The 14,169-nt window shown below is 39.5% G+C and overlaps 2 protein-coding genes and 1 long non-coding RNA gene across 3 annotated transcripts; 2 read left to right on the forward strand and 1 right to left on the reverse strand.

Annotated features, from left to right (window-relative positions):
• Window positions 1-43: 43 nt before the first annotated feature.
• LOC117538968 (beta-1,3-galactosyl-O-glycosyl-glycoprotein beta-1,6-N-acetylglucosaminyltransferase 3-like) lies at window positions 44-1,804 on the forward strand. The gene has a single exon (XM_034204982.1). It carries the CDS (start codon window positions 78-80, stop codon window positions 1,368-1,370), a length of 1,293 nt encoding a protein of 430 aa, XP_034060873.1. The 5' UTR covers window positions 44-77; the 3' UTR covers window positions 1,371-1,804.
• Window positions 1,800-7,817, reverse strand: LOC117538997 (rho GTPase-activating protein gacY-like). Its single transcript, XM_034205012.1, has 9 exons — window positions 7,756-7,817; window positions 7,313-7,529; window positions 6,762-7,104; window positions 5,100-5,202; window positions 4,886-5,017; window positions 4,686-4,772; window positions 4,490-4,588; window positions 3,667-3,702; window positions 1,800-2,517 (listed from the first exon to the last, which is right to left on the reverse strand). Exons 1-9 carry the CDS (start codon window positions 7,815-7,817, stop codon window positions 2,460-2,462), a joined length of 1,137 nt encoding a protein of 378 aa, XP_034060903.1. The 3' UTR covers window positions 1,800-2,459.
• A 5,866-nt stretch (window positions 7,818-13,683) lies between these two features.
• On the forward strand, window positions 13,684-14,155 carry LOC117538841. The gene is made up of 3 exons (XR_004567912.1): window positions 13,684-13,751; window positions 13,827-13,897; window positions 13,974-14,155. It is a non-coding gene; the product is annotated as an uncharacterized LOC117538841 (long non-coding RNA).
• The last annotated feature ends 14 nt before the right edge of the window (window positions 14,156-14,169 follow it).

Here is a 14,169-nt window from a genome sequence, read left to right on the forward strand (position 1 = left end):
TTTTCATGAGATGTACCTGTCAAACTAGCTTGCAGTGAAACAAAGATCACCGATGCTGAAGTGACTACAGCCAAGGAATGGCAAGGTTTTTCATTCACCTGATTTTGAGGACCCTCTCTCTCATCCTCATAGGTACTTTGCTTTCATTTTTCCTTTGGAAAACTGACTCCAACAAGCAGTCGTTGCCTGACTCCAACAAGCAGTCGTTGCCTGATCTCAGAATACCACAGCAGTTTTTTACTGACCTGCCTGGCTGCTCAGCTATTATCAGTGGAGACATTACCGGCAAGAAAAAACAATTAGAAGTGCTTTTGGGATCCAGGAAAAGACATAAAGTACTAACTGAGGACTTCTACCTTAACGTGACAAAGGACTGTCCAGCTTACCTTAAGAGAGGTTTCATTACATCACCCCTCAGTGAAGAAGAAAAGGATTTTCCCATTGCCTACTCAATGGTTATTCATGAAAAGATAGAGATGTTTGAGCGTCTTCTAAGAGCTATTTACACTCCTCAGAATATCTACTGTGTGCATGTGGATCAGAAATCCTCTGAAGATTTTCTGAAGGGAGTGAAGGCAATTGTTTCCTGCCTTCCTAATGTGTTTCTAGCCAGTAGGTTAGAACGTGTGGTTTATGCCTCATGGTCCCGAGTGCAGGCGGATTTGAACTGCATGAAAGATCTGCTGAACTCACACGTCCAGTGGAGGTACCTGCTAAACACCTGCGGGAGCGACTTTCCCATCAAAACCAACAGGGAAATGGTTCAGGCTCTAAAAGCCTTAAACGGGAGAAACAGCATGGAGACAGAGGCCACCAATAACTACAAGAAAGCTCGCTGGCAGTATCATCACAATGTTAATGGCACTGTCGTAAGGACTGATGTGAAGAAAAGTCCCCCACCTATTAGCAGCCCTATGTTCATGGGAAATGCCTACTTTGTGGTCACGAGAGCCTTTGTGAAGCATTTGATGCAGGACAGAGAGGCTCAGAAGTTATTGGAGTGGGAGAGGGACACTTACAGCCCCGATGAGAACCTGTGGGCGACCCTGCAGAGGATGCCCTCCGTTCCAGGATCGATCCCTGCCAACATCAAGTATGATGAGTCAGACATACAAGCCATCGCTCGCGTGGTGAAGTGGTACGAGCATGCAGGCAGAATAAAAGATGGAGCCCCGTACGATCATTGCACCGGTGCTTACAGAAGATCAGTGTGTGTGTACGGCGCTGGAGACCTCGCCTGGCTCCTTCAACAACATCACCTCTTTGCAAATAAGTTTGATCCTGAGATTGATGACATCGCCATTAGGTGTCTGGAGTCAGTTCTGCGGTTTAAGATGTTAGGACATGACATGGTAACAGATCACTGCTAACAATTTGTAAGGCTTAATCAGCTAAAATGTATAATATTTTAAGTTTATATTTAATACAGATCATTACGTTTATTTTTATATTGCCATTATTTAACTGAAATCTCTTGATTCATTCTCTATTAATTATCTTCAAGATACTATCTGTCTTGTCATGGTTTTTATGAATGTGGCTGTTATTGTCAGTAGGCTATATTGAAATGATGATAAACTCCAACTTCAATGAAATCGATATTTGTGGTGCCATCTAGTGGAGTCTAAGTGGATGAGATAAAGAAGGTAAAAACAGTATACAGTAGTATCTAAAGCAAACCAATTGAATTGATTGAAGTAATGTGAATATAATTTGTTTTCAAACATATTTTGGTGATTTTTTTTTATCTCAAATGCTGTCATTTACCTACCTATCTTGTATGAAATAAAAAACAATGATGAAATCCATGACTTTACTTGGAGGAAATGTTACATTAAGACCTACATCTTTGCTTCAGATCATTGCTCTCACAAATGTTCTCCCTACACAACTCAAAGGGCACATTCTGAGTGAAGGGAAAAAAATAAAACTTTATTTTCCCCCAGGCAGGATTTTGATAGAGAACGTCAGCAGTGAAAAGTGAAAAAGGTGCTGTCAACACGTGTTCAATGAAATGCCACTCAACGGGTCAGAGACCTAAAATGCAGTTTAAAATCAGAGCAACCATAAAAATATATTAATTTCTCTCCTTTGTCACCTTTTGAATATAAATATATATTTAAATGTAATAAAGCAGAACATGCATCAATCATTTGTAACAGAGTGCCTTACATAACGTGTAGATACACCAGTAACTAGGGGACACCAATAAGCTAAGTTGGACATGATATATTGGCAGTAAATAAAAATAAGATTAAAAACATTTCAGACAGCAAGTGGAAGAACGCTGAAGATCAAGCTGTGAAAAGTCCCACGATGTAACAGGCAGCACAGTTTCAAAAAGGCACTTCATGATGCAAACAAGTCTTCAGTCACGTTGCCCAGAACATAAACATACGAGTGGCTGTTTGAAACATTCTCCGTCGTTTTCCTCCTCCACATCGTGCGGGCTAGCAGGGTCACTCTGGAACAGCAGCCGCTGCGATCTCCACTTTGCCGTGCGCGTCCTGGTCGATTCTGCAGGGAAATTCAACAGTGATCAGACACCTGTGCTACTGGGATGACAGGTCATATAACAACACATTACATTACATTACAAGATAACCGATATGTAAAATAAAAACAGGCTGCCCTGCAACAGAAACGTTTTTATATTATGACATACTGAAATGTGATCATTGCCTCTACACCATTACCAAAGGGACTTTTTAGTATGAGAGCATATTTCATGTTTCACTTAAAGGTTTAACTTACTAGACTTACCATCTGCATACAGATACAGTAAATGCCTTACACCCTTACTTTGATAAGCCACAACATAATTGCAATTCAATAACCCCCTTGTCTGTGCTTATCAGTAGGCTATAGAGTAAAAAGTCTATGTGCATGAGGGTAAGGTTTGCGGTATTACTAAACATCAGCAAGGAGTGGGTATGCAGTGAGTCATGCAGAGAGCTGTGAGAGTGGACAAGCCCAGTGTTCAGTGAGAGAGTTATCGAGTGCATCCGTGTGAGGATATGGTTACAGTGCAAACCACAACACCACAGTAACAAAGACTTCCCTGTAGGTCCACCCCACTAGTCGTACAAATATGAACAAATTTACCCAAGATCAAATTCTAAACCTGGTTTTTAAAAAGACACATGCAAAGTAAGATCTACTTGAGGCCCCAACTTTAATATCAGAAAGCAGCAATGCAGTTATTTAGCTAGAAAAGTATGTGCTGGACATAAATCAATGATTCAGTGTCTGTACCTTGTACCAGTACCTTTGTTATGCAATAGGCTACTAAGGGTACATGATGTTTTAACAACTGATCGCTGATATTAAATTGAGGCAAGAATAGAGAACATATAAACAAGAATGGATTTTGAAATGTACTTTACAGGATTGGCTCAGAAATTAGATTAAGTTGGTTAAATAATGACCAAGCCACCTATTTCTGGAAACCAACCAAGCTTCTCAGTTTGCTATTGAGTGAACGTCCTTAATGAGGGGAAAATGTGGGACATTTAGAGAGGACAGCAAATCATCCAACTACAAACATTCGGGACAGAACGAAGTGTATTGTTGCATTTTTGAAAGCCAACGGATCATTTCGTTGTTAGTTTGTGAATTGCAAAACAACAAAGTGCTGAGACTGACCCTGGTTGTAAGTGTATATACCTTTTACGGCTTTTCCTATTTTTTTCTTCGTCAAACCTTAAGAGGGGGCAGGGAAATGGAGTTAAGGAAAAAAGAATAACAGCCAACAGCAACCAGACATCCAAAAAGAGCAAACACATTTGGTAAAGAGATGAATTTGCATTGAAGCTTTTACAAAAGCCACATGGAAACTAGGCCGCATCAGGTAAAGTAGAAAATACAGCATGAGCTCAATAATGATGCAGAACAGCGAAGGTCAACCCGAGGAAAATACTAATTCCTTGATAGCTGTTTATGGGACAAAACAAAGCTACATTTTCTAGTAATCTTGATACTTGTTGAAGGTTAAATAAACTCATGAGTGTTTAAATCTTAGTAGCTTGCATTTGGATCTCTTCTAGTGAGTCAGCCTTAAAACCCCCGACATCTTGTCTTTACTGGCCATACAGGAAAAGCTAAATGTTACTGTGGCACCACCTACAAATGAAATCCAACCACAGTCTGCAGAATCAGCCAGATAATAGGGGGAAAAAGCAAGGGACATGACGTTTTCTTACATTTTTACCTACACAGATTACATCTGTAAAAGGTAAATACATGTCAGATTACTTCTACTGGAGGAGTCAGGTTTTTTCAATTATTATATTTCAAGTATTGATTCATTGCACAGCTGTAAGATCTGCAGTCACCAGGTTCACTTCATGGAAACAAAATGTCTTCCCTCAACAGAGAACCACCCTATGTAAACATAACAACGCTCGTGTATCATAACAAACATGTTGCCATATCCCAGAAGGTCTGATTTGGCTTGAAAAGTGCATGTGTTTGAGTGGACTGTACTTACTCTTTGATACAATCTGGTATGGACACATACTCCATTGGAACCAGTTCTGCAAGGTCTGTCAAGCTGAACACATACTGGAGTTTCTGACTAAATTTGGTGCTGTCAAAAAAGAAAAAGGGGAAATATCAAAATCTAAAAGGTTACCAGAGTGAATCTTAATTTCATCATTTTAGTGACTTTAAACATTATAAATTACCTTATGAAAGGTTTTGTGAGTGCCAGCAGCGTGCGAATAAACCAGGAGGGATGAACGATTATCAAAGACTTCAAGTTCTTCCTTAGCCTGTACAGAAAGGGAGGGAAATAGACAACATGTAATCACATATTAGATACAACTGTCTGAGGATTGGCCTGATGCTCTGCTTGTTTCTGAGTCTGACGTTCACTCCGACTGACCTCCTGTCAATCTGCTGATAACACTTTCTGAGCCAGCCGACAGTTGGCATCTTTTTCCTTGAGGTGGCCCCGTTCAAATACACAATCATATAGTTCTCAGCAACCAAAAGTTCAAGTGTGCCGATGACATACCTGCAGGAAACAGGGAAATAGCATTAGCGCTGGATCCAAATGGTTTGCTCACCAGGCTAGAAGAAATCAAATAAACACTCACTTGAATAAATTGTCCATGATGTATCTGTAATTTGGTTGACTGCTTTCAGGCATATAGCACACAGCGAACACAATTATGGCATTCAAACCGTCTCCATAGTAACCTACAGTGAAAAATCAAACATGAAAAATGAATGTTTCAGTATCAAAACACTGTTTTTATTGTTAAAAAAGTTCACAGGGTATATGCAGGAATCCTGAAGTCAAATGTAATACCTTTTAAGACCTTTTTTAAGACCCTTTCCATACATTTTAAGACCTCATCGCCACTTGCATTTCCCCATAACGATGTTGTTTAACAACCGGCGTAAACGGACCTTCGAGCGCTATCAAGCAGTGAGCGTGCGATGTCCTGTTCAGATAATAATAATAATAATAATGCATTTTATTTATATAGCGCTTTTCACAACTCAAAGACGCTTTACAGTATGAGGGAGGGTAGACAAACAAGGACAGGCAAACAAGTAAGTAAAAAAGGCAGTCAAGAGGAAGTTGATTGAGAGGGGGGGGGGCTTATGGGTAGACAGTAGGGCTGAACGATACACCGTGTCATGGCGATAACCGCGGTATGCGCATGCGCGGTATTCACACCGCAGGGACGTGCGGTTTTATTCATTTAAAAAAATAAAATAACGCACTTTAGCACAGAATTAAAAATAAAGATACCCTTATTACTTATCGAAACTGCACATACAATATATCCGATTAAAGCTGAGACTCCACAGATTATTTAAGTATAGTATCTAAGCGATCCGATCTCGCAACAGGGGAAGCAAACACAGACATCACAACACGTACCTTTTACGGAGCTTTTACGGGAGATCGTCTCACCGTAGCTGTCAATCTGATAAAAAGACGTGTTCAATGGCATTAAAACGAGAAAGAAAAAACGCGGCTGAATCGGTAGATCCATTGGTTGATAATGTATATGTGGCTTTGAAGCAATTGTTTATAATCCATAATTACATTTTTATTAGAGCCGGGACTCGATTAAAACAATTAATCTAATTAGAGGCTTTGTAATTAATTAATCGAAATTAATCGCATTTTTAATCAAATATACTTATTTGACCTGAGAACAGTGAGAAGCAATTTTCACATGGATTTTAGTATACCATTGAATAATGACTGAATACATAAGCTTAAGCAACAAAACATTGTTTATTTTTTTTTCAAGGTGGTACTTTTTCAAGTAAAACACAATACTTTCTAGTACATTTAGAACATTGGAAACCCTGACTATTCGAAAACATCTCTCTTGCTTCAGAGGCCATAACAGACTTTGTTGATTTAAAAAATCTAATCAATTTCAGTCCAACTATCTCAATAACCTTGGCCAAAACAATAAACAGTTCAACATAAAGTGCCAGTTGCACCAACAACATAATAAATAGTTCAACATAAAGTGTACCATTTAAAGTAAAATAAAAAAGTGCCAGTGATTGACCTCAATCCCTCCTATTCTTCCAATATCCTGATGAAAAATAAAATCTCTGTTGCATAGGCCACTGTTTGATCAACATTTTGGTAACAAGCCCATTGGCCTCAGGATACCTCTAAGACTACTTCTTCTGCTTCTTCTCTTTCAGCCAGTTGCTGAGACAAACTAGCCTGTTCACATTTTCAGAGCTCAAGGCTGCCCTCTTCTTTTGAACTATGTTACCTGCCAGTGAGAAAAGTCTCTCGCAAGGGACAGAAGTGGCAGGGCTGCCCAGATACTTGCGGGCCAGGGCAGAAAGCTGTGGATGGGCCCCCTCATGAGTGGACCACCACTGCAGTGGGCAGTCTGTCTCACTGATGGTGGGCTCTGCCCTGTAGTGGCCCAGAGCCCCGTTGGGCCCCTCTTCATCCTCTGATTCAGAGTCTGAATTAAACAGCAGGAAGCTCCTCTTCCTTGCTGGCTCCTCTGTGGGTTCTGGAGTGGCTCTGTCTGGTTCTTTTTGCAGCAGTGCCTCAACGCTGGTCCACACCCCTCCTCGCTCTCCTCTTGGTAGACACTTTAGGTCCTTAGAATCAGAATCAGAATCAGGTTTATTGTCACATCACAGATTTACAGAGTAAAAAGGTGGGTGAAATTCATTTTCGTACATGGTTCCCATCATATTGTTATTCCATAGAAAGAAAGAGGGGGGAGGGAAGAAGAGGGGGGCGCAGGGGAAAGGAGGTCAAAAAGCAAGAAAAGAGAAAAACAAAGAAGACCATTACACATGTTACCTTAAAGCGCGGGTCGAGTGCTGTAGCCACCCTGAGCCATCCATGGTTGAGTGCATCTTGGCGTTGAGACAGGTCCTTTTTAAAGGCAGCCTTGAACCTCACATCATAGGCTGGGTCGTTATCTGAGAACTCCATGGTGCGGGTCAGGTGGCGGAGAGCAGGTAACACAACAGAGCACGAGACATAAGTCTCACCCCCAAGGAGCTCAGTCACATATCTGCAGTGGATAGTTTAGGAAAGTGATTTATTATTGTACCAATTAATAGTAGATTAAAAACAGTAGCAACTTTATACTATAGTCATAGTGATATTGATATTCAGTACAATACATTTTGGAAAAGCAATTTAATTTATACTGCACAATCATAGTCAATTCACAACGTTTTTCAAGGGACAGCAATGATGAATTAATCCCATTAATAAAACAGTTGGTGGGTGTTTACCTGCATGGTTTAAGGAGGGTCTTGAGCCTCTGCAGTCTGTCCCACTCTGCTGTAGTCAACATGGTGAGTCAACATTGTGCTTCTGTTTGGCTAGAGTAGCCTTCACAGCCTCTTGGTTCTTCAGCAGAGAGATCATAAACAGTGTTGAATTCCACCTTGTGGAAACATCCTGTATCAGTGGCTCTTTGTCTTGTTCTAGTTCTGTTTGCTCCTTGTGCAGTTCCTCTGTGTTTGAGGGGCTGTGTTTAAAATGCCCCACTATCTTACGACATCTTGCCAATGTGCCTCTGAACCCGCTGTCAGCAAGGCAAACTGTGATGGTCCTTTGCAACACGTGAGCAACACACGGCATGTGCTGGAATGTGAGCAGTCTCATTGCAGCGGTCATGGTTCGGGCACAGTCTGTTCTGATTGTGGTGACACTGTAGAGCCTTGCCCCCCCCAGCTGCCCCCCTAATTTTTGTTTCCCTAAAACTGTACTAAAACAAACCTACACTATTTCCACAAGCTTCTCAAGCAACAAAACAAGCATTACATTTGTTAAAAGTGAATCATTTTAAATATCATTTTAGGCCCGTTAAAAACGCAGCTACGGCCCTGCATTAAACTGCGGAGCGGCGTTCACACCAACCCAGTCTCACGGCATTTCCTGTTCACCAACACGATTTTTAATCTATTGATTCGTGTTCACCAACACGATTTGTCCCTTTTTTCGTGTTGCACAGCACGATTTTAAAAGCAATGTATTTCTACTGCCTGCAGCACGTCTTTTTCTCCGGTCGGGTCGTGGGAGACCGGAAGCTGTGTGGTTCATAAAAACATGTTCTTACTCAATATCAAGCCACAATTATTGCTTTTATTTTAAATCGTATAATTTCGGACTTTTGTTGCCGTCTGTGAGGAAAATAAATGGGGCTCAGAGCCTCAGAATACGGAAATCTGTATTTTTAAATATTTTTTTCCTTCTAATTCGTTATTCTTTTAAAAATAACACACTGTTATTTACTCACCAATAAAACATAATTATCCTTGCTTTTATTTATTGGTTTAATTCCATAATCTCGGGCTTTTTTGGCGTCCGTCAGGAACTGAATTTCAAAATAAAAATAACCGGAAACAGACGTAGGCCTATAAGGGACATTTCGAGCATCATTGAGATTGTCAACATTTCTGAGTTTAGGATGGCCGAAGACACTACACTACCCATAATCCCCAGCTATCGTTTAGGACTACAGTCCCGTAAGGTTACGCAGAGCGTCAAACAGCTGTGTGAAATGGAACGAAACCACGCCAGACTATCTAAAACTGGAATCGAACGCCCCCCCAGAACTACACATGCTGGCTATTGTGTTTCGCAAAATGTTCTATGGGACGTCTCTACTGAACGTTTTCGTTTTTCCCACAATTAGAAGTTGTCAGTATTAAACACATTTGTGTTATCAAATGTAAAACATATAATTAATAAATGGGTGAAAATCGCTTGTGTCCATAATGCGCAGCATTAATACCCACATGACAGCTCATTGTTACTTTGTAATTATACTCCACTACAATTCAGAGGTTAACCTGGTATTTTTACTCCACTGCATTTATTTGAGTTACTTTGCAGATTCTGATTAATTATGTGAAATATAAACAACCCTTAAATCAGACTTTAGTTACACCTGAGTAAAATTCAGGTAAGGTGATTGTCAAGTGCCAACAATCAGGAGAGATATTTGATAATTGGTGCTTGAGAAGACTAAACATGTATCTGCAATTGACATGAATGGAAACGAGTAATAAAGTATATTCATTACTTGTTATTCTCTACTAATAGTTAATTAAAGACTGTATATTATGGCTATTTTGCACATCCCTTTCAAAATTTTCAAAGGTTTATTGACATATCATATACACAACTACGGTGTAGTTATGCAATGAATGAAACACTTGGGTCACAGGTTCCTCAACAAGACATCTATCAATATGTGTGTACCTCCACCATCAAACTGTCATATTCTGCAAATGTCTTATTCTATCTACATACATAAGAGTATAATTCATATGTATAATATCAGTTAAAAATAAGTGCTTCAACATAGTTAACATTGCAGGAAAGCAATATATTAGACGTTAAGTACTTTGTCAGGCTTAATATTTATCTGTAGATAGATACCCCCAACGTTTTTTTCTTATTTAAAAGAAGACCTTAATCTGTTATTTAATGTTTAAATAAAGGTTAATTCGTTTTTCTGTTTTGCACCTCCTCCTATTAATATCTTTGTACAACACTAAACTGTTTTATTGTAGAGATCACATTTTTTACATTCTATATTTATACTTTCCCCCTATGAAAGTATGTACTCTTAATATTTTTGTAATCAAATATAACAATAATTCAATAACGTGCTTTAACCACTAGGAGGTGCACACAAGGTACACACAGCCATAATAACTTTGTATTATAAATGTAGGACACTTGTGTTTTCGTACAACATCTGAAGATGTGTAGTTTTATGCATGCTTTCACGTAATTTTACAGCATATTGCTATACTATTTCAGACTCAGTATTTACATTCTTACATTCAAAGAAAATCAGTAATATCTTTAAAAACTACAGTCCTCTTATATCAGCTGTGCACCGTTATGGTTAATATAACCTATCTGTGAATTAGATCAAATGTAAAAGTCAGCCGAATTAGTGTTGATACTGCAAGGAGACGTATTGTGTGAAGATAAATTGAAGATGTTGTTTAATTGTTGAATATATTTATGATCCACGTCAAGTATTCAGTTTCGGCGGCATTTCTTCAGTTTTTCCAAAGGTCTTCTCATCAGGGCTCTATAAATAAAGAACTACGGCAGATCTGTAATATACAATGCAGCCGAACCGTGTATTACAATGCCGTTATGTGATGACTTTCAAAGAGAAAAGCAAGAGCGCTCGGAATTAAGTATTATTTTATTCTTTTAAAATGTTTTCGGATTTCATATCATATAAACACCAAATCCCAGCATGCATTGCGGCTAAAACATCCAATAAGCGAGCTTAAAACCATAGCTGAGGATCTTGGGTAATCGCTCGAAATGGTCTGTTTCCGATTATTTTTATTTTGAAATTCAGTTCCTGACGGACGCCAAAAATGCCCGAGATTATGGAATTAAACCAATAAATAAAAGCAAGGATAATTGTGTGTTATTTGTGAGTAAATAACAATGTGTTATTTTGAAAAGAATAACAAATTAGAAGGAAAAAAAGATTTAAAAAATACAGATTTCAGTATCCTAAGGCTCTGAGCCCCATTTATTTTCCTCACAGACGGCAACAAAAGTCCGAAATTATACGATTTAAAATAAAAGCAATAACTGTGGCTTGATATTGAGTAAGAACATGTTTTATGAACCACACAGCTTCCGGTCTCCCACGACCCGACCGGAGAAAAAGACGTGCTGCAGGCAGTAGAAATACATTGCTTTTAAAATCGTGCTGTGCAACACGAAAAAAAGGGGCAAATCGTGTTGGTGAACACGAATCAATAGATTAAAAATCGTGTTGGTGAACACAAAATGCCGTGAGACTGGGTTGTTCACACAGACCGCGGCTCACACCGCTGCAGAGAGGGAGCGAGCTGTCCCAGCACCTATGGATCAGCTTCCCCTGGGAGCCTTTCCATTTCCACTAGTTTTGTTTTTACTAAGGACGAGTGCTTGAAACTAAATATTAATAAAACGCTGCCGTTTGAATCGATAGCGTTTAACAGATGGGCGCTGTTTGGGGCGTTACGTTACAAAATACTACGCACACAGCGTTATCTGGGAGATCGATCACTTTGTTAAACTACGCGGTAGCCTCCTATTAAATCCACGTAAACTACACATCACAGCCATGAGGCCAGATCAATGAAACCAGGATACATCCTTTACCGTAAAAACTGGATCCAAACATAGCTGCCTGTGTGCGCTTGATCAATACTTTCTGATGTTATATTTATGATATGCTACATATTAGCTAGGCTACATGGCCCTAACGTGTAAAGTTATACAAGCATTTGTACCAGTGCTTTTCACAAGTAGACTCTTGCAGGCCAGAGTATAGGAGTGATTCAACAACAGCAAAAAGACATATGAGAAGTGATCAGGACGAACAGAAAGAGGAAATGGAAAAGAGAGATGAAGAAACCAAGAGGGTCAGAGCAGGAGGAAGAGGAGGAGATTAAGAGACCAGGAGGAAGAGGAGGAGATGAAGACATTAGTGAAGAAGAAGAAGATATATATGTGAGGAATAAAGATGAAGTATCAGAAAGAGGGCCAGAGGCAGGGATCAGGAGGCAGATGAAACTCCAGCTGGACCACATGGTATGTTCTTATTCTCCTTATATATTCCATTACAGCAGCACAATCTAGCAGCTCTTAGTATTGACAAATATTGATTGAAATGTGTTGCTGCACAGGTCACCTGTAGCTCTCTGAAGTGATGGCGGTGATGTCATTTGTGTACTTAATTATAATTAAGTACTTACAGTATGCAGAATTCTGAGTATTCTCTGAATCGGGTGCCTTTTGGGTCTTTATATCTTTGAAAAATGAAACCAAAATGTTTGGTCATAACATCTGGTAGTGGACTACTTACATTTTCTCACCTCAGGCACAAAATATAAATAATTACTAGGAATTTCCTTGAAGAAATGTAACAGGGTTGAAGTTTTTGACAAAAAGTAGCATGAGACCTTGTTTAGATATGGCACCACATGGAAGTCAAGGACATTACAAAATTGTAATATTTTGCAAAACTATTGTTTATTTTTGTAATAAACAATTATTTACTATTATTAATTCATACAACATAGTTGAAATGTTGAGCTTGTCAATCTTAATCTGAAAATACAAAAACTGAAATATAGGTAAGAGAAGAAACTGACACTTTTGTGATGTAATTCCCTCAATGCAGATCACACATGGACTGATCCATTATTTTAATAGGAGGGTAAATGGTATGGCGTGACGGGGTTGAAACAAACTGAGGGACAATATTGCAATTTCATAGATAATTCAAGTATTTTTTCAGAATTGATTTTTGATCAGTTAAAGTTGACAAGCATATGATTATATTAGCAGCAACATGTTGGGATAATTGGCCATTTTGATTTGTTTAATATTAAATTAATATGAAATAATGCTTAGTGAGGACATGCAAATATGTCTGTCTAAGACAACCAATTTTTTTTAAAACAAAATATATATTTAATTTTACATTGCTTTAAAATACATTTTGTAGTTTCCTTTCATTTAAAATGGTTGAGGTAAGCTTGGGGGACTCAAAGGGCACCCGATTGTTTGTCTGAACACCTTGTTTCTCTTGTGCATTAAGAACACTTGTGTTAGGGCATGAATTAACAATAAATAGGTATACAGTATAAAATACCACGTACTGTCCGCCCTCCCATGCCACCCTGGCATGACCTCTTGCCCCCCCTTTGCCCCCCCATGTAAAATGTTCTAGAACCGCCACTGACTTAGTCTAAGTTCTCAGTGGGTCTCAAACGGTTTGGTCACCATTTATGTAAACACATATTTCCATTTGAGAGGGTAGTGATTAGTAAAATATGCATGAATAAATAAGTAAAAAGTTAACTAGGTGAAAAAAGGTAAGATAAAACTTGTTGAGAGCTAAAACTAGTCTTTGCTGCTGCCTCAAAGAGGAGCAGGGAGGAGAGGAGGGAGTGTTCATGTAACACTGACATGAACAAGCGATGTGTATCTTCACAGCTGGAAATACTGCTTACCAAGAGTTTGGCTTTTAGGATAAACCTTATAGTTCTAATGCAGATGTGACCGGACGTCACGTCTCCTCCCTCTGTGACGCTGCTTGGCACCATGCCAGCGCACCTGCTATTTTGCGCACCTGCTATTTAAGTGGAGGAGACAAATCTGCTCCCTCCCCCTCCGCTTCTCCTTTGTGGCCGCGTGGATTGTTTGGCGTGGCAGCTCGCCCATCACACTCTCTACCAGACAGGTAAAACATCTTGCATTCTGTCATTTATTCATGGGCACGAGCGACACGGCTTGACACTACTCTGTTTTAGCGCAGCTGACACCCGGTGCGTTTGAGGAGGATTGGCTCCTCCGGAGGTTCCCGGTCTTGCAGTGTTGCAACTATTGGTGAGTTGCCGTTGTCTGCCGTATTCTCACCTTCAGCTTGGTTCCTCTGGTGTACTGACTGTTATTCATGTCACAGTGGGATTTGGCCGTGGGATTGTTGGGTCTCTCTCTCCCTTCCCTGTGGGCTCTGTGGCTGCAACTGGCCGCACAGGCTGGTATGTATGAATTTCCCCATAGATAACTTTTAATTCAATAAACTTAAGTATTCACCAGTCATTTTAAACTTCTTTCCAGGAGTGCCATAAACATTCTCCCTTCCTTGTGGGCTCTGT

Source organism: Gymnodraco acuticeps, unplaced genomic scaffold, assembly GCF_902827175.1.
Source record: "Gymnodraco acuticeps unplaced genomic scaffold, fGymAcu1.1, whole genome shotgun sequence".
Lineage (NCBI taxonomy): Eukaryota > Metazoa > Chordata > Actinopteri > Perciformes > Bathydraconidae > Gymnodraco > Gymnodraco acuticeps.

Excerpts from the sequence above, each read along its gene's own strand:
- LOC117538997 (XM_034205012.1), bottom strand. The coding sequence starts at position 7,817 with ATGTTGACTACAGCAGAGTGGGACAGACTGCAGAGGCTCAAGACCCTC. Across the intron at positions 7,105-7,312 it reads CACTCGACCCGCGCTTTAAG|GACCTAAAGTGTCTACCAAG; the intron begins GTAACATGTGTA and ends TCTGATTCTAAG. Across the intron at positions 4,773-4,885 it reads TATCAGCAGATTGACAGGAG|GCTAAGGAAGAACTTGAAGT; the intron begins GTCAGTCGGAGT and ends CTTTCTGTACAG.
- LOC117538968 (XM_034204982.1), top strand. The coding sequence starts at position 78 with ATGGCAAGGTTTTTCATTCACCTGATTTTGAGGACCCTCTCTCTCATC.